General features: G+C 33.5%; 1 protein-coding gene across 12 annotated transcripts in view; it reads left to right on the forward strand.

The window, feature by feature from the left end:
* The window catches only part of kn (EBF transcription factor knot), a 154,202-nt gene that overhangs the window by 106,017 nt on the left and 20,914 nt on the right, over positions 1-27,271 (forward strand). For all 12 annotated transcript variants that reach the window (XM_070108318.1, XM_070108319.1, XM_070108314.1 and 9 more), the window contains exons 4-5: positions 9,183-9,256; positions 15,898-15,966. In XM_070108318.1, the coding sequence (XP_069964419.1) occupies positions 9,183-9,256; positions 15,898-15,966 (143 nt within the window). The remainder of the gene's footprint in view (positions 1-9,182; positions 9,257-15,897; positions 15,967-27,271) is intronic.

Consider the following 27,271-nt stretch of genomic DNA (forward strand, 5'->3'; position numbering starts at 1 on the left):
TTAATCAGCTACTGCTGGATGGACAACAAAGACTCCTCGTATTCGCCAGTTTTATTGCAGTTCCACTAAATGATTGTGTTCTACGTCCGCTGCTTGTTTAAACTTCCATAAGCACAGCTACTAAAAAAAGAATGCATAAAGTGATAAATCACTATCTAAGCACAAGCAAACAGTCAGCTTCTGCTACCTACCAGCTCAATGTCTGTCTACAAACACTGCGCTTTAGCTACGAACAACACTTTTACCCGTTAGGCGAGGTGGGCGCTTTTTTGTTCAGCTCTTAGCATTCGACCTGGTACTAGTAGTCACAATGTTTGCACAAATATTTGCCGCCTCTGTGCATTTTCCGCTAATCAGCCGACATACAAACTTATACACATACTATAAACAGTGAAATAGCTTGTGGAGACAGTTTTATATTTTCTGGATCCCGAATTTTTTAATTTTTTCTGAGTGATTATTTTGTAAAAATATATTTTCGAACAAATTTTATAAACAGATCCCGAAAAAAATCGGGATGCCGAAATTTTACAAAATTAAAATTTTAATTTTAGACAAATAAAAAATTTTTTGAGTAATAAAAAAACTATTTGTTGTTACAATATTAATCTTTTAATAAAATTAATAATAAAAGTTTGAGGAATTATTGCTACGGTATTCATACATTAAAGAAATTAAATAAAATATATTTTTTTACTATTTACAAATTAATGAATAATCGAATCAAGCACAATACTGTACTAATTTAAATATATAATAATATCGGCTATTATATAACAAATATAATAAACAAAAATACTGTATATATACATATGTATATATACATATGTATGTACAAAGTCCCGACAAAAAATAATATGCATATTTATGGTGTGTTATTCTGTTATAAAAATATTTTAAAACAAATTTCATATAAAAAATTCCCAAAAAAAATTCGGGATACCGAAATTTCGGGATTCACAAAATGTTGCATCATGGCATACATCAACACTCTGTAGTTGCTCTGCACCTTCAAAACCTCATGCTTTTATTTGACCAACACATTCAACTCCACTTTACTCTGTGCCCAAAGGCAACAGCAGCAACTCGCTATTGTTTTGCCCATTGCTTGCGTAGCATGTGCGCTGGCACACTGAGATGATCCATATCTTCGGTGCCGCTTATGCTTGTGTCCATATTGATTGATGGCTTTTAGTTTGTCGCAGATTTATTTCATCATCATCACTATTGTTGTCATCACTTATAACTTTTTGGTGTTGCGCAAAGTTAGTCGCTAGTCGCTGGCTGTGCTTTGGTTAGAACTTCGTTTAGTAGGCGAGGCAAAAAAGCTATATTTGTCTTCAGCTCGTCCGCTTTGTGGCCAGTGATTGTTTTTTTTTTATCTTTTTTTTTTTTTGTTGTTAGCCTGTGTTTGTTGTGCTGCCTTTACGGTATTGCCCGACTGCATTTTTTGAATGTTTGTTAACTGTATTATTATTATGGCTGCTGTGAATCAGTCGCATCAAAAGTTTGGCATTTGTAATTGTTGTTCAAATGTTTGACAACCGGCCGCGTCCACGGCCGTTGGAGGTGAACCAGTTTTTTCCCTCTCCAAATACAAGCGATGGTGTGGGGATAATCCCTTTAGCTCTGTGGTATGTGTAAAAACTAACTCGTTTAGTTTGATTCAGCTTTATGGCAGTTCCATTCGAAGAATTCCTTAAGACAAAGCAGACATGATATCAATTATGAGTGGCTTGAATCTTGTTTTTGCTTATCCGAAGGAATTCGGATGGTTTTTTGCTTCAAAATAATTTAAACGGAAATCCAGTATTGGCGCGATTAGCGACGCGAGAATAACAACAGTTTTAGTAGGACACAGTTCTTAATACTAAAAGCGGTCAACTCAGAGTTACACAGGTTCTTTCACGTCAATATGCTCTCTTAATACTTAAAAATGTCTGTCGTTTATTAAGGCCAGCATTAAGACTTTGGTTTTTCCTTTAAGTAGAAAATAAAAGAGATGAGGTTTGAAAACCTTCCATAAAAAGTGTATGATCTAATGAAAGACCCTTAAAAATAATATGTGAACTCCAAAAAAGTACTAAATAGGTTAGACATATGAACTTTTTTAACCTTATTTTTCTTCAAATTCCAAATCAAACCATAAATATTCCGTAGAATCTCTGCACCAAGTATAGTCTTCTCCACATATGAATTTTATTCTAAAGCTTTTGTAAGCTTAAGGAGACGTAAAACCCTTGCGGCATATTTAATTATTTAAGACTCCGCTGAGCACCAGAGGGCTAATAGCTTCACAGAACAAGAGAGAACGAAGGCTCTAGCCACAGAAACGAGAAAAAACTGTATCATAGATCCCCGAACAATTTTTGGGGCGAAACTTGATAGTTTTAAATAAGAGCTTTTAAAGTTACAACTTAAGAAAGTGACGCTATTGATTCTCTCAATATATATTGACTGAATTGCTGTAAAAGAGAAGACGAGTGAAATAGCTTGTTCCAAAGACAAAAAAGAAAAAATCATATGTAGCTTGTTCAAGAGAAATTCGCTTAATTTTCGCATAGTGTTTTATCCAGATGGTTTCTGACATACATATGTATTTTAGAGCACTGCTTTACGTTAGCTATAGGATTTGAACTCCTCGATACAGTTCAAAAATGTATCAGATTATGATTTTGATTACAAATTGGAAAACAATTAAAAATTTTGAGGTTAAGTTTTAATAACATTTCGGCTTTCTTTAAAATATCTCTAGTGCTAATTCAAAAAAAAATAATGATTAATTATTTCACTGATTTGTCTCTTCATTGCCAATTTTTGAGTGCAACAATAACAATAAAATTTTGATAACGGTTTAGAATGACAATTGTAAAACTCAGTCAAAGAAGATTTATTTTCAAGTTGTCTATAAGATGAGTTGCAAAAGTGCAAAATATGTCGCAGAAACTAATTGAAAAAAATTAAAATAACAACCAAAATAATTTACCGAAATTAGGCGAAAAATGTAAATGCTGCAAAAACACGAAAATTCCATTAATCCACAAAAAATGTTGTGAAATGGGAGAAAATGCGAAAATGTGTCAGAAACGAGGGTAGCAGACATGAAAGTTGAAAAAACAAAAACAACGGCAAAAAGTATAGAAAATGCGTAAATGCTAAATATGTGTTATACCGTTATTTTCCATAATTTTTTTTTTCAAAATAATTATTTGTCTAGAAATTAGTTGAAACATTAGCTTGCACTTGCCCGCGCCTGCTGCTGCGTCGGCTATTTATTATTAGTTTGGCAGGATTGACACATGCGCCACATGCTGCGCTTAACTGCCGACGCCGCACGGGGTGGCGGGGCGCAATATACGCAATAAACGCACTTGTGTTCGAGTGCTCAGTTTTACCTTAATTTCAAATTTATGCCAATTCATTGTCTTTTGCAATAACAACAATAGCAACAACAAAAGCGCTATAAATATAAAATAGAAAAAAATGATTATTAAACTGACAAAAGGGATAATAAGGGATGATAGTTGTAAGCTGCAAAGATAGTCATATATTTAAATACCCCTCACGCATACACACACAGGCACGCGTATGAAATGTAGACAGACAACTGTAATGTTTGTTTGTATGTCAGCATGTGTTTGGCTGATGAGCCCTCTCGTGCGGGCTTACAAAAATTAATTTCTGATTACCTTTTACCGGTTTGATTCGAATGTGTTTTCATACATGTATGTATGTGTGTGTGTTGCACCCCCAGTCAGGCGGCCGGTAAGTTTTCGTGACGTAAAAGTGCGCACATATGTTGCTAAAAACGAGTGCGCGCCTGACACTTGAGTAGTTAGCCGCAATTTTTCGTGGTACCCGTTGAGCCCGGCTGGTGTTTGTTGTTTTTGGGATAATGATGATGCAAACTGCAGTAGTGCTTTGTGGACCTAAACAGTTGAAACAAAATTCAGATTTGGGTAATTTGGAAAAAAATTGAAACACTTAAAAACTAAAAATTAATAAAAAATAACTAATTAAATATTTTTTTTTATATAAAAAATTATTATAAAGGAGTTAAAATAATTAAAAAAATTTAAAATTATTTATATTATGTTTAAATTAAAAAAAAATATTTAAAAAATTAATAAATTAATTAAAAAATTTATATTTTAAAAAATAAAAGAATGAGAAATAGTTTCAAAATTACAAAAATTTGGCCATTATTTTAAAAATTAAAATAAATTATTTTAATTCAAACATTTTTTATTACAAAAAAAAACAAATAAATAATTAATACAATTTCAAAATACTAATTGTAAATTCAAATATGTATATTTTTAGTAAATACTCGAGTGAAAAAAATTTAACAAAAAAATAATTTATAAATATTTATTAAAACTTTTTAACACTTAAATATTACATAATAATTTTAAATATTAAAAATATACTTTATTTAATTAAAAAAATTAAGAATTAAAAAATAACTTCAAAAATTAAAAAGTGATTTAAAAAATGTAATATCTTAAAACAATGTAAAATTTAAAAGATTTAATAACTACAAAAATTTAGCAATTCTTTTTAAAATAAATATCCAATAAATTAATTTAATTCAAAAAGTTTTGTATTGAACAAAAAAAAAAATAATTAACATAAGTTTGAAAATATTAATTGTAAATTTAAATAAATGTGTGTTTTAGTAAATTTTCAAATGACCAAAATTTGAAAAAAATTATAAATATTTCAAAAATTAATATAACTATGATATTATATAATATATTTATATATTTTTTTAATTAGAAAAATTTGTTTATATAATAAAAAACTAAATAAATATATATAATATTATAATAGTAACCTAAATATATCAATAAAAAAAATTTACACATATGTACATAGGTATATAAAAAATATTTGTTTCTATTTATTTAATTCAGATTTGTTGTCGTAAAAAGTTTTACTTAGTACTGAAAATTTGTTCAAATAGTGACTTTCTTTTAATTTTTTGTGTGTGTAAAATTTTTTAAATTGTTCTTGTGGGTTTTAATTGAAATGTTTGAAAAAGTTACTTAAACATACATAACTTTATTTTTATAAAATTAATTTCTAACCCACTGTGCGCCATATGCATACACAAAACCACCTTTGCTATCGTTTTCGCGCCCTACAAACCTCTCTCCACTCGGTGGTTGCTCTACAAATGCATTCTTCATCAATTACAAACAACTATTTCGCCATTATCTCTTAGCCCACGCGCAAACTGCTCGCATAGAAGAAGCTACAAAGTTCTTGAAAAAAATCTCTGCCGCCCGACACATTTGTTACACAACAGACAAAAGTTTGGTGGGTGGTTAGAAAATAAGATTTATAAATATTGCGCACAAAAGGCGAGTGCAATCCCTGGTATTTGTATTTAATTATTTTTAAATTAGACGAACTGCAGCAACCAGCAGCGGTCGATTTGAAGGGCTACCCAACGGCAAACAAAGGACCTGCTCTTGCTCCTGCCGGATTCTCAAGTACATATTCACAACTAATGTTTGCTTGTTCGCCTGTCTGTTTGTTTATTTATCTCTCGTGTAAGTAAATATTACTTATTTGTGTTTCTATATATGTATATATATATATATATATATGATAGAGTGAGTTCATCCCTCCAACAAGGAAAAAAGGTTGCACACGCGTCGAGCGAAATTGTGCCAGAATGCGTTGGCCGCCACTGTTATTCGACACTTGTGGTTTTATGGCTAATCACTCAAATAACTTCGGAGTTTCGACTCGGGTACATGCATAACTACTTGTTAGTGGCACTTCCAGTGCATATGGCGCAATTTTGAAATTTCAAAAACAACAAAAACTACACCGTAGTCCTTGCTGCCATATCTTTTGTCTTTAGTTAGCACCTTTCTGCCACTTTTCGCCCTATGCAAGCAACTAAACGTTGACCCTCTCTGCCATCAATCGTTTTTTGACAGCTCTCTTAATAAGAGTACATGTGTATGTACATATGTACCTACAATGACATATCCTTTGCTGTCCTGTTGTGTAACCGTCTGTAGAGAAAAGTCTATATTATGTCAGCGTTTTAGGCGCTTATCACTGCATCAAACAACAAACAATGCTCGCGCTCAACTTAAACACACTAATAGACACTAGCGATATCTAATTCTGTATATATGTTTGTACATATGTGCATGTAAATCTATATTTATTCCAATTAACTATTCGTCTAACGTAATTAGCGGTTTCAACAAATAAAATATTAGACAACATCGGTGTTGTTGGAATGTTGTCATGTGCTCGAACGGCTGATTACAATGCTGACTAAATAAATAATGTTTTTCGTTACTCATATGCATGTAATTCATGTAGGTAATAGTTACTCTTACTCTTGACCATTTACTATTACTGTCTAGGAACTCAGAGTTCGGACTAGTCTTTTAGAAATATCGCAGCGAATATCCTCGGTTTTCAAAATCTAAACTTAAAAGAGTCCTATGAAAAAACTTACCAAGTCCAAAATAAGAAAAAAAACATTAACATCAGAGACTGGTTAGGTCAAATGGCATATATAAATATGTTCTACTAATATTTTTGTCTCAGACAGTTCAAACTTTGAGTAATCTTAAAGAAAACATAGAATAAATATGAAATTTCTTAAAAGAGAGTCATATACAAGTATATCACTTACAAGTTGCCCTATTATTTGCAGAACCAATATGTTTCAGCTGCGATCAGAAAAGTGTATTGAAACAATGATTCTAAAGCTCTGCCCTCGTTCTTTTACTTAATCCAAAATGATGAGACTCATATCACGTAATTTACGGTTCTTGCGGATAAAATTTCTCGATTACTGTCTGAGACATTCTGTTAAGTGCAGATATCTTGCCTTATATTCTATAATATGGATAAAGAAGGATACCTGTAGATTTAGAATATAATATATGTTGGCGTTTATATTATGCACAAGTCCGCTAACTTTTGAAATTTTATTTTTGCGTGACTGCTTAAGTAGACAACAAGTTTTGAAGTCTCTCTTTCCAAAATTTTAATGCATTTTCATAATTAAGATATGAACAACATACACAAATTTTAGAACAGTTTTGAAACTACTAAAATGTCTTAATATGAAACAAAATATGAAAATTAAACAAAAAGTTTGCTACGAAAAGGTTGAAAAATCTTTGGCAATTGTACCAAAAGTCAAAACATATTTTGAAAAACTTTTATGTGATTTTTGACTATTTTTCTAATTTGGAAAATGCTTAAAAAAATTGAAGATCTAATTAAGTTCTGAAAACCAATTAGAAAATATCGAAAAACTTTACAAATATTTTCGAAAACTTTTGGAAACCAATAAAAATAAGTTAAACGTTAAAAAAAAATTTTAGAAAAGGTTTAAAAACGTTCGAATAGTATATCAGAATTTAAAATAATTTAGAAAAAATCTTGTGTGAAAATTTTTGTTCTTTGGAAAATGTTTAGAAAACACTAAACATCCTTTTATATTCTGAAAGTTAATTCAAAAATATCAAAACACTTTAAAAATATTTTCAAAAGCTTTTAGAAACAACAAAAACTAAAAAATTATCGAATATTTTAAAATATAATAATATAAAAAACAAACATTTTGAAAAACTCTTAAGTGGTTTTCGAAATTATTCTTATTCGAAAACTCTGTAGAAATTAAAATTGAAAATACTTGCAGATTTTGATAACTGATTAAAAAAATCTTCAACATACATATATGTATGTATGTGTACGTAATTTTATAACCTTTTACAAACAATTAGAAATAAATCAAAAATTTAAAAAAATGTGCTTAAAAAAGTTGAAAACACTCAAAATAATACCAAAAATTCAAAACCATTTTGAAAAACTTTTGTATGCTTTTCGAAATGTTTTCCTAGTTGCAATATGTTTAGAAAACTTTAAAACCTCTTTTCGATTCTAAAATCCAATTCGAAAATATCGAAAAACTTTAAAAATATTTTTAAAACTTTTAGAAACGATTATCAATAGTTCGAATATTTCAAAAGACTTCTGAAAAATATACAAGTAACTACTATTTTTAAAAAAATTTATGAAATTGTTCTTACTCGAAAAATGTTTAGAAAACATCGGTAATGCATTAGAAAATTCTTGAGAGTAGTTGGCAAATATTAAAAAACTTTAGAAAACAAATAAATATATAGACAAGCTCTCGAACTGCGATCACTGTAAATAAAATGTTTCAGAATTTGATTTTTGAAATAGTTTGTCATTTCAAAAACGTTTAGGAAACTTTGGAAACTCTTTGCAAACACATGGAAATCAATTTTTAAATGTTGAAAAGGCTTCAAATATTTTTAAAAACTTTTAGATACAATAAAAATAATTAATTTAAATATTAAAAAAAGCCTTAAAAGAAGTTTTGAAAATATTTTTAAAAACTTGTTGAAAAGCTTAAAAGCATAAAAAAAACGGTTTTAGACGCTTTTAATTTTTTTTAAATTTTTTTTCTGAAAAAAGAACTTTTATGGTAAATAAATATTTTATGTATCTAATTTTCTCTTATAAGCACTTTCGAAACTCGCCGTTATACAAATAATTGTAAGCTAAATAAGAGTAAGCTGTCTAGTACTATCCTTACAACAAATACAATTACAACAATGCACACTAGATACGGTTATTTGACAACAGATAATATGCGCTGATAATACGAAATACTCTGACCTTACTTTTAGTAAGAAAACAAGTAAATAAAGGTATGCATATTATTAACTAATACATATATACAAATGGACATACAAACATACAAACGAGTACGAGTGCACTCAATCTAACCTCTACAAGTGTGTGTCTCGTGCACAAAATAAATATTGACCACACTCTATTGGCATTGTTGATGACACATATTTGTACGTTTGTATATATATATGAGTGTGTTTGTTTGTTTGTGATACCTTTCGTCAATTGTGAGTGACCACAGTGTCACCCACGCCACATTTGCTTGCTGATCCTTGTACCTCACTTATAACAAAATTAAGTTGTACTCCATATAACACGAGTGCCCTAGTATTATGTACGGGTGTACAAGTATTGTTGTTACTTTCGCTTGTAGTTGACAATTATGCTGAAATAATTACGCTAATGACAACTTACTTTTATAAACTATGCAATTTACTGATGTTTTTTTTTGTCTTTTGCTTCTGTTTTTCTAGGCGATTATTTACGAAGGACAAGATAAAAATCCGGAAATGTGTCGTGTACTGTTAACGCACGAGGTTATGTGCAGGTAAGCTTCGATTTTATAGCAGTAAAATGTGTGTCTATGTTTGAAATATCATAAATATTTTTTGTGAATGAGAGAACTTTTCAAAAAATATACACAATTCGTGACGTCGATGCTATTTCGTTGCTTCAGAGATTGATTAAACTCTTAAGTTGGCTAAATATATAGATTGCACCACCTTATTTTATCTAACATCGGTATCAATGGCTGAACTCAAACGAAAGTGCTTGATCTACAACAAACCTTCCGATTTGTTGCAGCAACTGCAGTTTTACGGCCTTTTATTGCCTATCCGTTTAGGTATTGTCAAGTCATCCCGATAGAAAACATTAATATAAATTATTCTCCAAAAATTTTTAGGAAATGGTGCTGAGATGAAAAATTTTGCTTGAGTATAAATTCGGGTTCGATTGAATCTGACAAGGTCTGATTAAAAATACCTGACTGTCATGATAATAGCAGAGCTTGAGACTATGACAGACGTTAGCCTCTTATAAAATCTCAAATATTGTTGCTAGGGATTACAACAGGGCCTAAACGATCTGTGAGAATCTTGCAGTAGTATCTTATGCATTCTAAAAACCAAATCTCTCAATATATATATAAAAAAACTCGTAGTAACGAATGTAATATACGGTCACAGGGCGTTTAAATTCAGTACTACACAAGTTTCCGAATAAAAACGCCATTAAAGCGCGACTAAGTTAGCATATTATACCTAAAATGTCGATGTAAGTTTCTATAGAAAGCTTTTCAAAACCAGACATTTTGATATCTTCGGTTTGAGAACTTCACGCATAAAATGAATGGACAAATATTAGATGCATTCATGAGTAGAGTCTATTGTGTAAAAAGTATACTCGAGGAAAATCATATTTTCACGCGGAAATTTGTCTATTCAGTATAGCTCACAGTCAGCACAGCAGAATAAAGGTTGGTAGGAAAGAATAATATTTAATTGTTTTAGTACAAGCAAAATTGCTCAGGTAGTCACAAGAGGTGAGAGGAGCCTCGCCCTGGCTCACAATCTATAATATATTAATTTCAGCTAATTATCAAACAACTTGCCAGTTCTAAAAATCAGATATTCAATTAGACTTGAAATATAATATTTATAAGTTTCTTTAAACATTTGGCTGTGTATTTTTAGACGCATTTGCATTTCTCTTCATAACACGGCAGTAAATATTATTTTCTCTCATCAAACAAAGCAGCTAATTTACAAAATTACCACAAATCAGCGGCTAAAAGAAAGTCATTGAAAATTTGCAGCCTTCGCGTGCTCCTCAGCAAATGCTTAGTGTCATTGATACTTCACACAAACACGCTCGCAACGCCTGCCACTAGGCAATGTGCCAAAAATAAACAATCATACGCAAATATATATACAAATATGCATGTATTTAGGTATGTGCAAAGTGAAGCCCTAACGAAATTTCGAGTTCATTGATGAACCAGCCACACAGAAACAGTTATTCATGTATTTGCTTACGAATAAACACACATATTCATACCTTTACGAATATATGCAAATATTTTGCAAGGCAACCTTTGCTTTGAAATCCTAGTAGCCACCTAAAGAGCCAAAGGGAAGTAAATTTCGCTCATAAGATTACTATATTAAACTTTTTCATACACATATACATATGTATGTGTGTATGTATATGTGTATACAACGGTATATTTTTGTTGTTTTGCTAATAATCTTTTTGGAAAATGCAAAGTATTTCGCTGCATAACTTCCAGTTGAGCTAGTGCTTCAAAGGCAATTCGCACAGTTTGCCGAAATAAGAGACAGTGTTGCAAATCCCGAAAATGAATGTCGGGGCTGCGTTGTTTTTTTGAGTGTTTTATTGCTTGAGTGTGGTTATCAAACTGAATATTTTTTACATCAGTTTTAATTTTTTTGCAATAGAATTAGAGGTTTATTGTAATTTCTTGTATCTGCCCATTTGGTTAAAAACAATAGAAAAGTAGTCAGCAAGTTCTTAACGTGCCCCACAGCGTTTGTTCTTTTCAAGTACAATATAAAACAACTTTTTTCAAAGTTTTCGGCCACTCGTTTATTGTATATCGGTAATACCTAAATCCTATATTTCTAAAAACCCTTTTTCTTATATAATAAATGTCAATATTTTTTTTCAATTAATATAATATAAATTGAAATAATATTTCCAAAAATTCCTTTTCTTATATAATAAATGTAAAATTATATAATAAAAATTAGAAAAAAAAAATATTTTTCAAATTTTCGGGATCCCGTTTTTTGCATAACGAAAATCACAAATTTCCATGTAAAATTAGCTTATTATTTTTCAATAAAAATAAGTAAACAAATTTTCTAAATTTTTGGATTCCGATTTTTACACATCAAAAATCCCGAAATTCCAAATTTCTAAAAAAAAAACACATTTTCCTTCTAATAAATCTTAAATGAGCTTAAAAAAAATTTTAATAAGCCATGAGTTTTAAAAATCCCGAAACCCCAAAGTTTATCCTAAGCTCTAATTTTTATAAAGGCTGCCAAGAGTTCAGTGCTTCGTGTCATATATTATACATACAAATATGTGTATGTATGTATACCTGATTTTTCCCACTACAATCCCTTGTTACAGAATCATAATTCTCCAGAGCTTACAAATTCTGCTTTTCGCCTTTGTGCAGCTTTCTTCTACTATTTACTCTTTTTTCTATTAAAATACATTTTTTTCGAACTTCTCTTCTTTCTCCATAATTTTTTGTTGCTTTTTCTAACCCAAATAGAATAACATTAAATTACATGCTTCATCACTAGTTAATTCCAACAAATGTTAACGCACTTCTTCAGCCTACATTTTTTCGTTATTTTTCACTCTTTTACGCCTTAGACCAAATATATTTGTTTTTCACAATCTTTCAATCCATTTATTTACTTTTTTTTATGAATTCAATCATCGCTTTGTCGCATTCTGCTATTTCCTTTTCTCTCTCACTCTCGCTCTCCTTTTTTTATGCACCCGCTCTTGAGCTCTAGGATTAGAATAATTTTACAATGAGCTTCTTCAATTGCCGTATCTCATTATTTCGTCGAAATAAATTTGACTTGAATTGAGTTAAAAGGAACGAAGCGAAGACTGCTTGAGTGGAGCTTCTTTGCGTAGACAGCCACAATTTTCAGCCATAAAAAGCTTTCTTTCACGCAAACCACTTAGATAACCGTTGCGAGTGGCCATCATTATGAGCCAAACACCCAGCAAAATTTAGTGTGTGTGTGAGTGGTACTTCAACACCTATACAAATAGAAGGATGTCGGACAAAGGGATGTCCAACGGAGCATAACATAATCGAGTGCTTGTAGCCTAAGCAGTAATAGAAGTGGGTTGAAATGGTCCGGTACGGCAGCTGTGTGGGTGGTTATTGGGCTAACGCTGAGTGGGTGGTTGGCAAAGGAAGGCGGTGAGACGACACATAGTCGAATCATCAGTTGCAATGATATAAAGCAAACAACAATGGCGTCTTTATCGTTTGGCATTTCGCCCATTTTATATATGCTCTATGGACTATGGTTGCCCTGTAGGGATTTAGAAAAAATTTGAAGTAAATTTCGTAACTAGTTTGTAGTTAAAAGAAAAACAATTAAAAAAAGAATAAAATAAAATAAAAAATATTTTGAATTGGTTATGTTGGAACAACATTGCAAATAATTACACTGTTGTGCATTTTTAACCAGTTACATTGAAACGAGTTCATAACCAGTTGTTACTAAATTTTTTATAAGCAATATTAAAATGTTTGCAACTAGTTTCATTGTTATCAGCTTTTAGCTAGTTACATTACAACTAGTACATAACTAGTTCTTCTTATTTTAAGGTATTTGAATTAACTCATTTGTTTGCAGCTACATTAAAACTAGTTATATTATCGTAAATTTTCAACTGGTTATTTTGAAACTACTTCATAACTAGTTGTTCTTCAATATTTTTATGTGAAATATTTAAATAAGTATTTTAAATTGTTTGGGTTTGAACTGTTTTGCGATAAGTCACTCTGTTGCTAGTAATTAACTAGGTATATTACAACTGGTTTATAACTAGTTTTTCTCAAAACAGCTTATAATTGATGTTGGCTACTGATATAATTTTATTTATGCAAAAAAATGTATTTTTATTAAAATCAAAAGTCCATGTCCTTCAGGGTAGCTTTCGCCGCACAAGTCATACACGAACCCAATCAAACACCTGGTTTTGCCTCTATGACAGTCAATTGTCGCTGATAAACTGCCTCCCAAACTCGTCTACACCCCCACATTACTTGTAGCCCGTTCTCTACACATTACAACAACTACAAAAATGTTGCAAATAAGGAAAACAGAAATATTCCACAAGTTTCATTTTGTCTATTCTGCGTATTGTGAAATTGCCTGAACGATTATGGTGATGGCGGCGACGGCGCATTGTTGACTTTTCACCGGCTCTAACGGTGCTCATATCATGTGGGGTATCACCTTTATATTGTATGTATGTATATACTTGTACATCCTTTATTACCCATACATAAAACAAGTGGTAAAGCTATTGTACAAACGTGTGGAATCGTTGGCAGCATCTTTCAATAGCAAAATAGTAAGGAGAAAATTTTGGACTGAAAAAATATATTTTTGAACGGCTAAAAGTATAAATTTCAAAAAAGGATAAAAACTAAAAAATTTTATTATTTTATAAAAAATAAATTAGCTTTTTTAATTATTTTATAATAATAACATTTGAAAAACTTATACATTTTTAAAAATATTTAAAAAAAAACAATTTTTTTTCAAATTTAAAAATTGTGTAATAATGAAAAATCTATTGTAGCTTTATAAACTTATTTGTAATTTTAAATGTTTATAACATTTGAAATATCATAACGTTAAAAAAAATTATAATTTATTTAAGAAATTATAAATATATAATATTACTTAACCCTTAAAATATTTTTTTTTTAATTTAAATTTTAAAATATATAAAATCTAATTAATTTTGTAAAAAAATTAAATTAATATATAAAAAACTTTTTATAATTTAAAATATTATATATACAATTTTTAAGGTTATACAATTTTTAAAATGAAAAAAAATCATTTTAATAAATTCTTAATTTATAATAAAATTATGGTAAAAGTTAAAATTCCAAATAATTTTAAATAAAATTAAAATAAAAAAATTATATTTTTATTTCTATATTTTATTTTAATAATTTTCTTTTATATACAATTTGAAAAGTTATAAATTTTCAAAAATGGCTAAATGAACATTTAATTAACATAAAATATTTATAACAATGAATATAAAATATTAAAAAAATTATGAATGTATCATTAAATTATAGAATTTTTAACTTCCCGCTTAGAAAATTGAAAATTTTCTAAAAATCGGGAAGATTTTGGTTTCACCCCATTTTGGAAAAATCGAGTTCTCAACAGACCTCGACGTTCTGAGGGTCGAGGAAGCTTCCCCGAACATTTCTACGATGATGTCCGTATGTCTGTATGTATGTGTGGATGTATGTGTGTGTGTGTGGATGTATGTGAACCTCTTATAACTTTTAAACGGCTCAACCGATTTGAATAAGCTAAACGGAATTCCAAAGGGTTTCATTGCACTTGAATTTCGTGTAAGTTTGGACCCAATCGGGCCAGTAGATTTCGAGAAATCCCAAAAATAAAAATTTTGAAAAATCGTTTTTTTCGAATAACTTCCAAACGACTTGACCGATCGATACCAAAAAACTGATCAGTTCTAAACCTTAAAGAAACACACCGTTTACCGGGTCGAAATCGGTTGATTTACTTGCGAGATATCGAAAACAAAAAATTTAAAAACGAGACATCGTTAACGAAAGAAATCACCAAAATTGATTAGTCTTTGAGAAATTTGGGAAATAGTGGTATATTAAACTTTTGAACGTTAACGTATGAAATTAGCGGGAAGTTGCAGGGATGGCGCTTGAGGCCAACCGTTTTCCACATTTTTTTATATACAACCATATAAATAAATTAAAATATATAAATAAAATATACAAATATTTTTTTAATTTAATATTATTTATAATAATTCCGATTATATATTATTTGATACCAAAAAATATTTCTATAAAATGTGAGAAATCATAAATTTAAAGTTGTAAATTAATTAATAATTTAATTTATATGTATATAAATTTTTATAAACAACCAACCATTTATTTTTTTTTTTTACTTTAAGTTTTACATAAAATAGTAATAAAAATGAAAAGAATTTTAAATAGTGAAAAATTTATAAATATATATTTATAAGAAAATTACAAAATTTCAACAATCATAAATTTCTAACAATCAAAAAAGTAATTTTATGATATCAAATAATATTAAAATAAAAAAAGAATTAAATTTAAAAGATAAATTTTCTTAAGTTTTCTTGCTCTCGGTTAAAATACGCCCATACCCTCCCATAGCTCAATATATTTTGAATAATAAAGTAAATACATTTCTGTATATGTATGTACATCACCACTCATTAAATTCACGATTCCTTTTCTTTTTTGCCTTTAAAAAATTAATTTTAACAATTGCTGACATTTACATTTTCATCATAAAATAATTTTCAATATTTCAATTCTCACACTTCTCTCTTCTTCTTCGCTTGCAGTCGCTGTTGTGATAAAAAAAGTTGTGGCAACCGCAATGAGACACCATCAGATCCTGTCATTATTGATCGGTAAGTAGCAATAATATAAAAACATATTTATTACAATGTAAAAGCAACAAAAACATTGCTGTGTTGACATTATTGATGTTTTGGCGTTAAGTACACACTCGCTTCGTGCGGATGTTGTGGCTGTAGTTGTTGTTGTAATTGCGTGACAATGCCGCGAGCAATTTGCATACGCGCAATGCGAAAAGACAACAATAACAACAACAAAAACAACAACACTAATGTCACATGATGTACTTAAGCAGAAACAAGTGCTTACAGCAATTGTGGTCGCCATCGGCTGGGACCGAGTTGTTGTAGCAGAAACTGTGAGTGAGGCGGAACAGTAGCCGGGCTGCCGTCATGTCTTTACAAAAAATTACTCATAAGCAGCTTTTCATCATTTCACAACTGAAGAATGGCTTATAATATACTTGTGTACTTTTTATACTTGCTTGTTGTGTGTCCCCGCACGGTGTTGCCAGCGTATTTATGCTCTTGCTTGCATACGCACAGGTCCTTGCTGTAGCTGCTTGCATTTCTCTAGCATTGCAACGTATATGCAATTTGTGTTTTTGCATAGTTCACATGTATATACACATATATTTAGACATGTCCTTGTGCATTCGTGTGACTCTTTTCCGGAGATGTCAAAAATGCATATCATTGATTTATTGACAGTATTCTTATCGAATGCGTCGCATCACGAAGATGGTCTCATATTTTACTGCATGTTGTCTTCTGCAACGACATGACCATATATACATACATGCATACACATGTACGTAAACACATATGGTTATAAATAAGTAGTGCAGAAACAGTGCGAGGCATGGTTGGGCTATAAAGATGTTTAAGAGGCTCAAGTTGGCTCAAGGCAGACAATGATTTCGGTCATGTCTTAAATAAAAAATTAAATTTTTAAAGGAAAATTAATAAAACGAACATTTTTAAAGTTAATTTTAATTTTTATTTATAATTTTTTTTTCAACTTGGTATGTGGCAACACTTCAAAAAATGTCATTAATATTTTATAGAAAGTAATATTTTTCTGTTTATAAATAATATTTCAAAAATGTCTTGAAAAAATTTCATCGGTGGCAACAGTTTACAATTAATCAATATTTTTTATCAAATTCATATTGTTTTTAAGTACATTTTTCTTCTTGCAAATAATATAATTTTTTTTTTTTTTATAAATAATACTTTAAAAAAATTTTGAAATATGTTGGTAAGTGGCAACACTTTTCTATTTATTATTTAATTAATATTTTTTTAAGAATATTTTTCTTCTTACAATGATATGCATTTTAAAAGTTTTTTTTTATTTAAATGTGGCAACACTGCTCAAAATATTTAATGTTAAATAATATTTTTTTAAGAAATATTTTTCATTTTATAATTATTACTTTGAAAATTTCGGAATATTTTTGGTATATGGTAACACTTTTCGAAAACTTTAGTTCATATTTTTTTAGAAGAATAGTTTTATTTCTATATATAATATTTAAAATAATATCTTTAAAACTTGGTATATGTCAACACAGCTCAAAAACTTTACATAGTATTTAAAAAATAATTTCTTTTAAAAATAATATTTTAAAAATTACTTGAAAATTTTGTTATGTGTTTGTCATTGTTGAAAATTTTAACTAATATTTTGTAAAAATAATATCTTTCTCTCTGTCTCTCGGCAACCCTGCCTATAGAAATGCTTATGAGAATGCTTTACAATATAATATTTTTAAAAATATTTTAAATTTAAAATGCTCAAGACGTTGTAATCTTTCCATACCCATCTCTCCCTACCCCAGTGAAGCACACCAGATTATGCATGAAACCTGAAATTTCGTATGCGCTTTTAAAAGCTTGTAAAATGATACCGTTATGCATATAATTCTCGTACGGTTTGTTACAATTTGTCGCAGCCACACGCCCCGGAGTTTTACAGTTAACCAGCATACGCTGCAGAAATATCCTTTTTTCTCTGCGCTCATGCTTAACCCTCCCCTTCCGTTGTCACGTGTCAAACAAATTATGATAATTGCATGCAGTGATGCTGTTCACTGCCACAGTAGCGGGTCGCACGCAATTTGCGGCAACGAATGCAACGCCGGCGGAAAATAGAAACATGTCGAAGGTAGCACACTTACAAAAAAACGATGAAAAATGAGAAGAGACTAACCGAAAGAAACACGGAATTCGGAAATATTCCGCTTAATTGGCTTAGCAATAAAAATTGACATAACACGCTGCACACTTACGCACTAACGGGTGCGGAGGTGGAGTAGGTGGAGCGTGTGGTCTAATTGCCGCTCGTTGACTGGTCGGAAGACAGCAGCCCAAATGGGCGGAATCACTAAAACTAATTATCCATGAGTAGTGATAACTCTCCCAGAATAAGCTCTGGATTTACAGATACATATTTACATGGTTTCAGTTGCTTGCAGCTAATAACGGTATTTTGATGCTCGTGCCGATAATATTTGATGAAGATTACATAGTTATGAGCGATTGCGACATGTAACCCTTTGCTTTGTAGTTTGACCTATTATGAGATTGTTATATAGATTACGTGATTAACTCTTTTCTCAGTGAAATTTAGTTGTTTTCTTTCTGTTAGGTAACTCTGCAAATGTTTGATAGTTTAAGCCAAATTTCTTTGAAGTTATTTCGTCTGTTAAGTCTTGTGCTGGTATTTCGGGAAAGTCGTATGTCGCAGCTGACGTTATGAGTTACACTTAATTGCATTTTTTCTCGACGCTTCTTCTTGGTTTCCTGCTTTTTATTGAGCCGATCGCATTTCGACGGATTGTTTATTTTTCTGCAACAGTCGAATCTTTTGTATTCAGGATTCAGTATCCCAAATATCTTAGTGTATAGAGAAGCGGAAAAATAAGTCTAAGTGACGAGTAGAGTTATGGACGAGACCGTCCAAAACTCTTCAATATCAGTTATGTGATACTTTCGGATTTTGGTTGTCGTTGCGTTGATTCTATTTGTTTTTAAGTAGAGGGAAGAGGAAATTCTGGAGATATATCTTAAGATATTCTAGTTGTCGGGTCAAAGAGTCACATGTGGCAGAGATATAGTTTTATTTTCGGCATTTCAAGAGAGTGTGAGTTAGAGACGCCTTAAACATTTCAATGTTAAGTAGAATTTGGTTAATCTGGCTAAAAATGACTTTTTTATTAAGTTGTTTTGGCGTAAAATCATATAACATATTAAGAGAAAAGAACAGACCGGGGATTGGGAGGCTTCGAGCTCTGCAAACCTCACAAATTGTGTTTCTATTTAAGATATTCTAGTTTCATAGAATTAGGTTAGGTTAGGTTAAAAGGTCGATCCAAAAAGGTGCCGGTCCCTTGTGAAACCCGAATACTTCTCTCAAAAATAGACAAAGCGCTTTTGACTCTGCCACAAATTTGTTATTGCGGCTGATATCAATTCCGACTATTTCGTCAGGTTCTTCAGAAAATATGACTGTCCAGATGTTTCAACCTCAGACTTGGAAAATCTGGACAATAGCGGAGAAAGTGCTTGGATTTTTCCACCTCGCCTTCCTCCATACAACTTCGACAGTTAGCGTCCAACAAAATTTTTATCCTTGCCGCATGCACTAATATATTATTGGGCAGTAATCAGTAAGCACTCCTATGAATGCGGCAAGGTTTACTCTCTTTAAGAGCGAGTAGTTCAGTAGTTCTGCCGCATTCCGCACTAGGCCAGAAGGATCCCGTAGCCTCACAGGAGCTAGGCCTGAAATTTAAATGAAATTTCACTTCTCTCGCAAATTTTATGCATTGCGTTCTCTAATAAAAATGGAGAGAAAAAACAGCAGTGCTCTTTCTAACACTTAACCCAATGAGTAATTGATTGTTTTTCTCCACAAATGCCTCGCAATTTTTTCCATATATTTTCCTTCCATGCCTGAGTTGCGCAATTACCAGCTTGATTTATTAATGCTTGATATGTGCCAAAGCATGCAAGGACATATGGTTGTCGGTAGTGAGTACTAAATTTTTTTTCCAAACCGCGTATCCAAATGTTCTAGTATGTCTCATACTAAGCCGCAGTATGCACTCGCATATTAAACTTTATTGGCGGAGTTGACCACAACGATGGTCAAATTGTTTTTGTTATTGCTATTGCTATAAGCTATTTGCATTTGTTATTGTTATTGTTTTTTTTTTTTGTTTTGGTTTTTGCACAGCCACTTTATTCGCTGACAATTTCCAAGTGCATTTAGAAAATTAAAATACAAACAAACAACTGCAGAGTGAAAAAATGTATATACATGTAAATATGTTTATATAGTATGTATGTATATACGAACACATATGTAAAGTACTCAATTTAATATAAATAAACCGTCGTTGAATGCACTCGACCGCTGAGTTCGTTGGGTGGATTTGCACACTCCTGTAAAGCTAATGACTGTGCAACATTAAAAAGAGTGCAGCTGAATCATTGTTTTTGTTTTTGTTTTATAACTATACTTTAATGATACTACATGTGGAGTGTCAAAGTAAATTAGCTGCAAATTTTAAATTTAATAAAGTCTCGCGGGAACTTCCGGCGCTTGCTACAGATTTTAATTAAGGGCTTGCAGTATGCCTTTAGCTTACATTTTCGAAACACTTTGAACTTCTCCATTGATTAAATACCTCAGCTACACGCTTTTGTAGTATTTTTAGGAGAAACAAAAAAAACGTTAATTTCGGTTGCCCGAAGCTATAATACCCTTCACACGAGCATTTCTTATAACACAAAAGGGTATAGAAAAATATTTGTATCTTAATTTTTAGCGGTCAGTTTGTATGGCAGCTATATGCTATAGTGTTGCGATCTGAACAATATAATCTGAGATTATATCGCTGCCTTGGACAATAATCCATGCCAAAATTTGTGAAGATATCTTGTCAAATAAAATAAGTTTTTCATACAAGAACTTTATTTTAAGCGTCAGTTTGTATAACAGCTAAATTCAATACGAGCCCGATATCGGCGGTTCGGAAAAAAAGAACATAAGAACGCAAAGCTTCAACTCAACACCTCAAAAACTAAAGGACTAGTTCGCGTATATACAGACAAACAGACAGACGGACACAGCTAAATGGACTCAGTCAGACGACTCGTCTTGCTGATCATTTGTATATACTCTCCAATGTCCCCGACGTTTCCTTCTGGATGTTACGAATTTCATATACCATGTTAAGCGTACAAAAATGAAAGAGAGAGAAGTAGGGAGAGGTTATAACGCAGTACGTTAAATGGGACAACACTTAGGATATATATGTATATAGGGATCAAAAAAGTGCTTCATGGTATGGTTTCAAGAGTTCTGTAAGTTTTTTTTAAAGGATAAATACATATCGAAGTCGGATCTGTAAATAGTAAATAGACTTAGACCTTGGGCGAAGGATCTTAGAGCGCTTGACAACTAAAAAAAAGTAATATCACTCAATTTATACTAATTTGGGCCACCAAATATTACCAAACCATCATAAGATGCTCTGAAAATAGCACCCTCACATCCGAAACGCCGGTTTAATGTTTGGCTTCTTAGGTTATGTTATGTTAAATGGTCAATTTCAAAATGGGTATCTCAGTTGGACAGCTTATAACGCCGGTCCACCTTTAAAAATTTGTCACAAAGACTCTCATAAATCGACAAAGCACTTTGAGCTGATTACAAATTTTTTGAGGCGGCCAATGTCAGTTTCGGCAATGTATGCTAATTCGGTATGCCTACCAAGGTATTTAAGCCGCATTCTTGCAAAGGCTGGACAATGGAGGAGAAAGTGCCTGAATGTTTCCACCTTCTTCCATACAACAAGTCTTTTGGCAAGCAAGTGAGACTGAAGAGGCTGATGAACGTAGTCGACTTATTGGACTCAGATAGTTATTAACCTCTTATATGCTTGTAATTGACTTTTGAAATCACTTTTAGCTTTTCGAACTAATTATAAAAGAGCTAGCTAACGAACTTGTTGACGGTTAGGACGTCGAATACTTCGAACCAATACGATAATACGTAGAAACTTTACTTTTAACTAAATCGAGTTAACTTGTTGTGGACAACTCGGAAATTGAGCTAATGAATATATGAACTATATACTCAAAATCAAACATAAATAATCAACTTACTGAGCTTTGTCCCAAAATTTCAACGGTTTTCTATGCAAACAACGTGCCCTTAAAATCGAGCTCGACAATTTTGGCTTCTGAACCGCGTTACTCCCGTTCCTTTTCAACTATCTGACTTTGCAATCGAAATTAATTTAAGTAACACAAATATTTTGCCACTTTTCACGGCTCAATGACGGCTACACGCCGCTTGAAATTAGAACAGTAACACAGTTTAGCTTCGTTGTTACTTTTTTGCCGAGCTTCGAACACACTTACGCGCGCGCTGCATAAAATTCAAGTCAAATGCATCAAGTATCTATTGAATTTGCCAACTGACTAGGTAAGTAGTCACGCAAGGCATTAATGTATACCTACCCGTAGGCAGTGAAACAAATATTACGCGCGGTCAGACTGCCTGCGGGTGGACGTGGGGGCGGTCGGTGGTTGCTAAACAGTCAAAAGATGTGAAACTTTCACTAAGGGCGGAATGTGGACTAACCGAAAAAATACATGCAAATATCACGGATTTGCTTACACGGTGCGTGGGCCCGTCGAAATGTTTGAGTCCCCGTCCGGATGCCTGCCCTGTGTGTGTGTGTGTGTGTGTGTGTGTGTGTGTGTATGTAAACAAAACACTTTATTGAAACAAGCGACTCTATAAAAACCACTAATAACAAAACATTGCCACGCATCTGTTCCAAGTCGTTGGCCCTCAACTGCTAGGATGTGCATGGCTCCGTGTGTCCGCGTCTCCGAAGCCGGCATAGCATTGAAGAAACATTTTAACGAAACCTTGTTAAAGCCACACACCGTGAAATACGTAATAATGATCCGGCTCATACATACACTTCATTCACTTAATATTCGGACGCACACGAAGTCAACCGGGCAAACAGTGTACCGTAAGTTAAGCAGAGGTGAGCACGCAGGCGGCCAAGAAGGCAGACAGGCGACGCGCATTTGAAGCATCGCAATAATTTCGTTGATATGCGGCATAAAAAGGAAGCAAAAAGTGCCAGCATAGTGAAAATAAAACGTTAAAAACGAAAAACAAAAAACAAAAAACAACAGCAACAGTAGCTACAACACTGTGAAAGATTGGTGGCAAAGTGTCTTTCCGCCTGTTCGACTAACAAATCATAAATAAAAAGTTCGACTAACAAATCATAAATAAAAAGATAAACAGCGAATGACACGCCGCACCAGCCAAACAAACGACAATAGCTTTGGAGAACCGCGAGCGCGCGCCCGCCACTGTTCAACGCTGACCGCCCACCTTAGTTGCGCGTAAGCAAGTAGCAGCAAAGTGGTGATGATCGAACACACCGCAGGGACGCATGACGAATAAGCGCTGGCAAAGCGAAGACCGCAACGGCCGTGGACAAAGCCTTGGAGCTCCGGAACTCCGAGCTCGACTGCAGCGGAGGGTTGCCGAGCAAAGTGTAGCACACGCACTGCACTAAAGTAGCTGCTGTGGTCTCCACATCGGTTCGCTTACCGGTATATAAGTATGTATGTACTCGATACAAGTAATTGTAAATTTGGCTGCTTGGTCGCTTGCCGCCTTTTGTTGATTTCACATGCAATTTCGGCAATCGCCGTACTACGAAAGCCTTTACGCAATGACAATGTGCCGAGACCGCGTTGCTGCGTTGTCCACTGCGCGCCAAGTGTAAAAAAAGGAACGACGAAATGGCAGAATTCATAAATAAAACATCTGTGTGCATACGCAACACGCCGTGGCGGCAGCGCGCCGAGATAACAAAAACACAGTCACCAACCAACCGACGAATGAACTAACAAACCCGGTGGACAGTTAGTCCAAGAGCAAGCGCTGCAGTTCGGAACTTTGCAGTCTCCGACAATGCACAGCTCGTTGGCTGGAGGGGAGAGAGAGTTTTGAGGGTGCTTGAGCGTTAGCGCGTACACGGGTGATACGGCAAGGCGTTTCGTGCGGCACTGCACCAGATTGTAAACTTTAATTTTTATACTTCTATCGTCGCTATGTCAAAACGGTACGTACACTTATTGTATAGAACTTAGCCATCGTCCATTGTTGCGGCTTCGTCAACATTTGATGTTATGAGTTTGTATGATGATATGCTCGGAGTGCCCAACGTAGCAATGACCTACTACTGTAGACACTGCAGGAGTAAGCTTCACATACGAACTACTCAAATACACATACATATATGTATATATGTATGTCACCAGCAACAATATCGAGTGATGAGTATGGTGCCGCTGACGGCAGTGACGGTGGTGGTGCTGCAATCGGTGATGATGCCGTCGTGGTCGTCCATCGTCACTGTGTCGGGTGAGTGAGTGTCGGAGTTATGTGGACCTCCGTGCAAGTTTGCGCTTTTAGAAGCAGGCGTCCAACTGTTGCAACTTAATGCTCAATACAACGCAAGTCGCATAATTGACATGCATCACCACAAACAACAATAAACAATAAACACGCGAAGCAAGGTATATTTGTGGTGAATGCAGTGATTTTTCTTCATCGCATACCTCTCCTCCATACAGGTAGTCATGTGGTGCAGAAGCTGTACGACGGCTCGTGGAGTTTAAGCATTCGGTTGAGCTCGCGTGCGCATTCGCTACACTTATTTAAGTAACTCTGGGTGTTGGCTGGCGGTAGAACAATGGTAATCCGCATTGCAGTGCCACTGCTTACATTTGTAATCCTTTGGACTTGCCGCTAGTCTATTTTATTCTCCTGGTTTTTTGTTGGTCGCTGTGTCGTCCTAGAAAATTATGAACGAAATCTAAATTCTTTTGTTGAGACGGCATTTTCGCCGACGGTTAGATTTTATAGCAGAGTGATTTGGTATGTAGGAGCTTGATTGCGAGTTAGGAAGCTCAATTGTAGTTCGATTTAGGCAAGAAACCTGCGTACCATAGCTTTACTATTTCTCTTTTCATTTTTATTATGAAACCCCAAGCACTGAGTTCTTGACTAGAAGGTACAGCGGCCCTAAAAGAACTTTGAGCTTTGGCTGAGGTCCGCTTCGGCTTAACTGAGTCAAAATCATAGTTCTAAAATGGAACAATTTAGTTTTTGCAGCTAAGGATGGTCATAAGTCGGAGCAAAGTTAAGTATGTCCACGGCAACTCTGAGTCAACGATAATATGAGTATTCCGAATGTAATAATTATTATCCGGTCTCATCCGATATGGGATTTCCTCTGACTCATGAGAGTATTACGGCAAAAGTTAATTGAAGGCTTTTTATTAAACTTTAGCTTCTATCGAACCCTTAGATTAGAAATGAATACAGATTGTCCTTAACCAGAAAATTTGTCTAGTAAAATTTCCTAAGGAAACGTGAAGATGTGGTTGAACCGCCAGCAGCTCCTAATGGCTTTTGCAATTGTAACTGGAACTTCTCATGAAATGAATAGTATATAATCAGACAGACATGGCGAAGTATGAAAATATAATACAAGTATATATACAATAGATTCAAAGTCTAAAGTTACGGTATCGTAACTGTCGTTGCTATTAGGAATTGTAGTGCAAAGTCTCCATTGAATTTGTAGAATCTAGATAAAAAGGATAGAGGATAGAGCTTGCTACTGTATTTAGAAAAGCCAACCGCTTGAAAATAGAAGTGGCTAAACCCAAACTCCTATCAAGTCTCTCGAAGTCGGCAGCTTAGGGCACATCTTAGTTCAAGATCCACTAATCCAGCGCTCTTCAATGCTTAAAAGAGCTCAACAATTGTTAAATAAATATTGGCACGCTCGGTTGAACGCAGCTAAAATCGCCATGTCATCCGACAGTCTTCATTCCAATCACACCCGCGGTCAGTGCAAATTCCTCCTGAAGATACCGCCGGTTGACAATCACAATTACCGAAAAATCAAAGCATTTTTTAGCTACATACTGGCGGCTTTGCTTTCTTTCAACACATACATATTATAATTTGGCTTGTCTACCAACTAGCTTTCAGCGGTCAGCAGCAATAACTGAGCTGATTAATAGCAATGATTGACTTGCCGACAAACGGAACCGTCAACAACACGACAAAAGCTATGCGAGAGGAACAAAGAAACTGCGAGGAACAACAAAACGTCAACAAAAAATTGTAAGAATAGAACGCTAAGACACATACTAGTTGCCGGAGTCTAGCGGCAGCTCAACAGTTCGACAGCTACTGCCACATGTAATGCGGCACGCGACGCGCAGAAATACGAGTCCCTTAGGCGATGCCAAGAGTCAAGGTGGCGGGCACTCGCCAAAGTGGGGTTAGGTTGCGACTTGGTGGGACTAGCGGAGGGCTGAAAGAGCTGTTGCGCGCCCGCGCGGCTATTGACCATTGAACGTCGCCTGACGGGAGAGTTTAGTGGGGCGTAGGTACACGTGTACAGAAACAACACTATTTATGTATGTATGTATGTGTGTGTCTCTTATTAAATGTACGTTAAAAGTATTCTCTGGAGTCATCAAGCAGATTTATTTTAAATAAAATGTGCAAAAAGAAATACTGCAAACTACAAAAGCTGCATCGCTGAAAGACGATATTGATTTTCCACTTTAAGCTGCCGGCGCTGCATTTGCTGCCGTCGTCTCGCACAAATTGGCTTAGCCAACTAAATAATAGTGCGTCGCTGGCGTTGGTTCGCTTTTTTCACCGGCTCTTCGCTTGGGCGTAAAAGCCCGTGTTGTTGTTGTTCACCATTTAATAGCGTGAGGATTGAATTAATAATAATCGTAAATATTGTAGGTTTAATATCATACAAGTACAGCGGCGAAAAAAGTGATAAGCGCGTGATGTTATTGCTATCGACAAGCGGCGGTGGTAAGCTTACGTACTTAGTTTTGCAGCTTTTGAGATAAAGCGCTCGGCATATACGAACGCGCGCTCGTACATATTGGCAGCTAACTGACAGTTACGACGATGTTTTCGTACGTGCTTATGGTTGATGGCCTTTTTTGACTAACTGTTGAAAGGATGAAGCGATGCTTAAACCGGCTAAAGGGTCAAATGGATTAAAGGAGTTGTTGTTGTTGCGTTGAAAACTACCGACGGCTTTGCGTAGTCGAAAATGTGTGTATACTTAGACAAGAAGTGCTTATACTGGCATAAATTCTAAACAAAATGCAGAGAGTCAATATTCGCTGGTTTTCCAAAGCAAGCTTAAAACATTTTAATCTCTGGCATCACCACTAAATATTAAAGAAAACCTTC

Source organism: Bactrocera oleae, chromosome 4, assembly GCF_042242935.1.
Source record: "Bactrocera oleae isolate idBacOlea1 chromosome 4, idBacOlea1, whole genome shotgun sequence".
NCBI classification, from domain to species: Eukaryota; Metazoa; Arthropoda; class Insecta; order Diptera; family Tephritidae; genus Bactrocera; species Bactrocera oleae.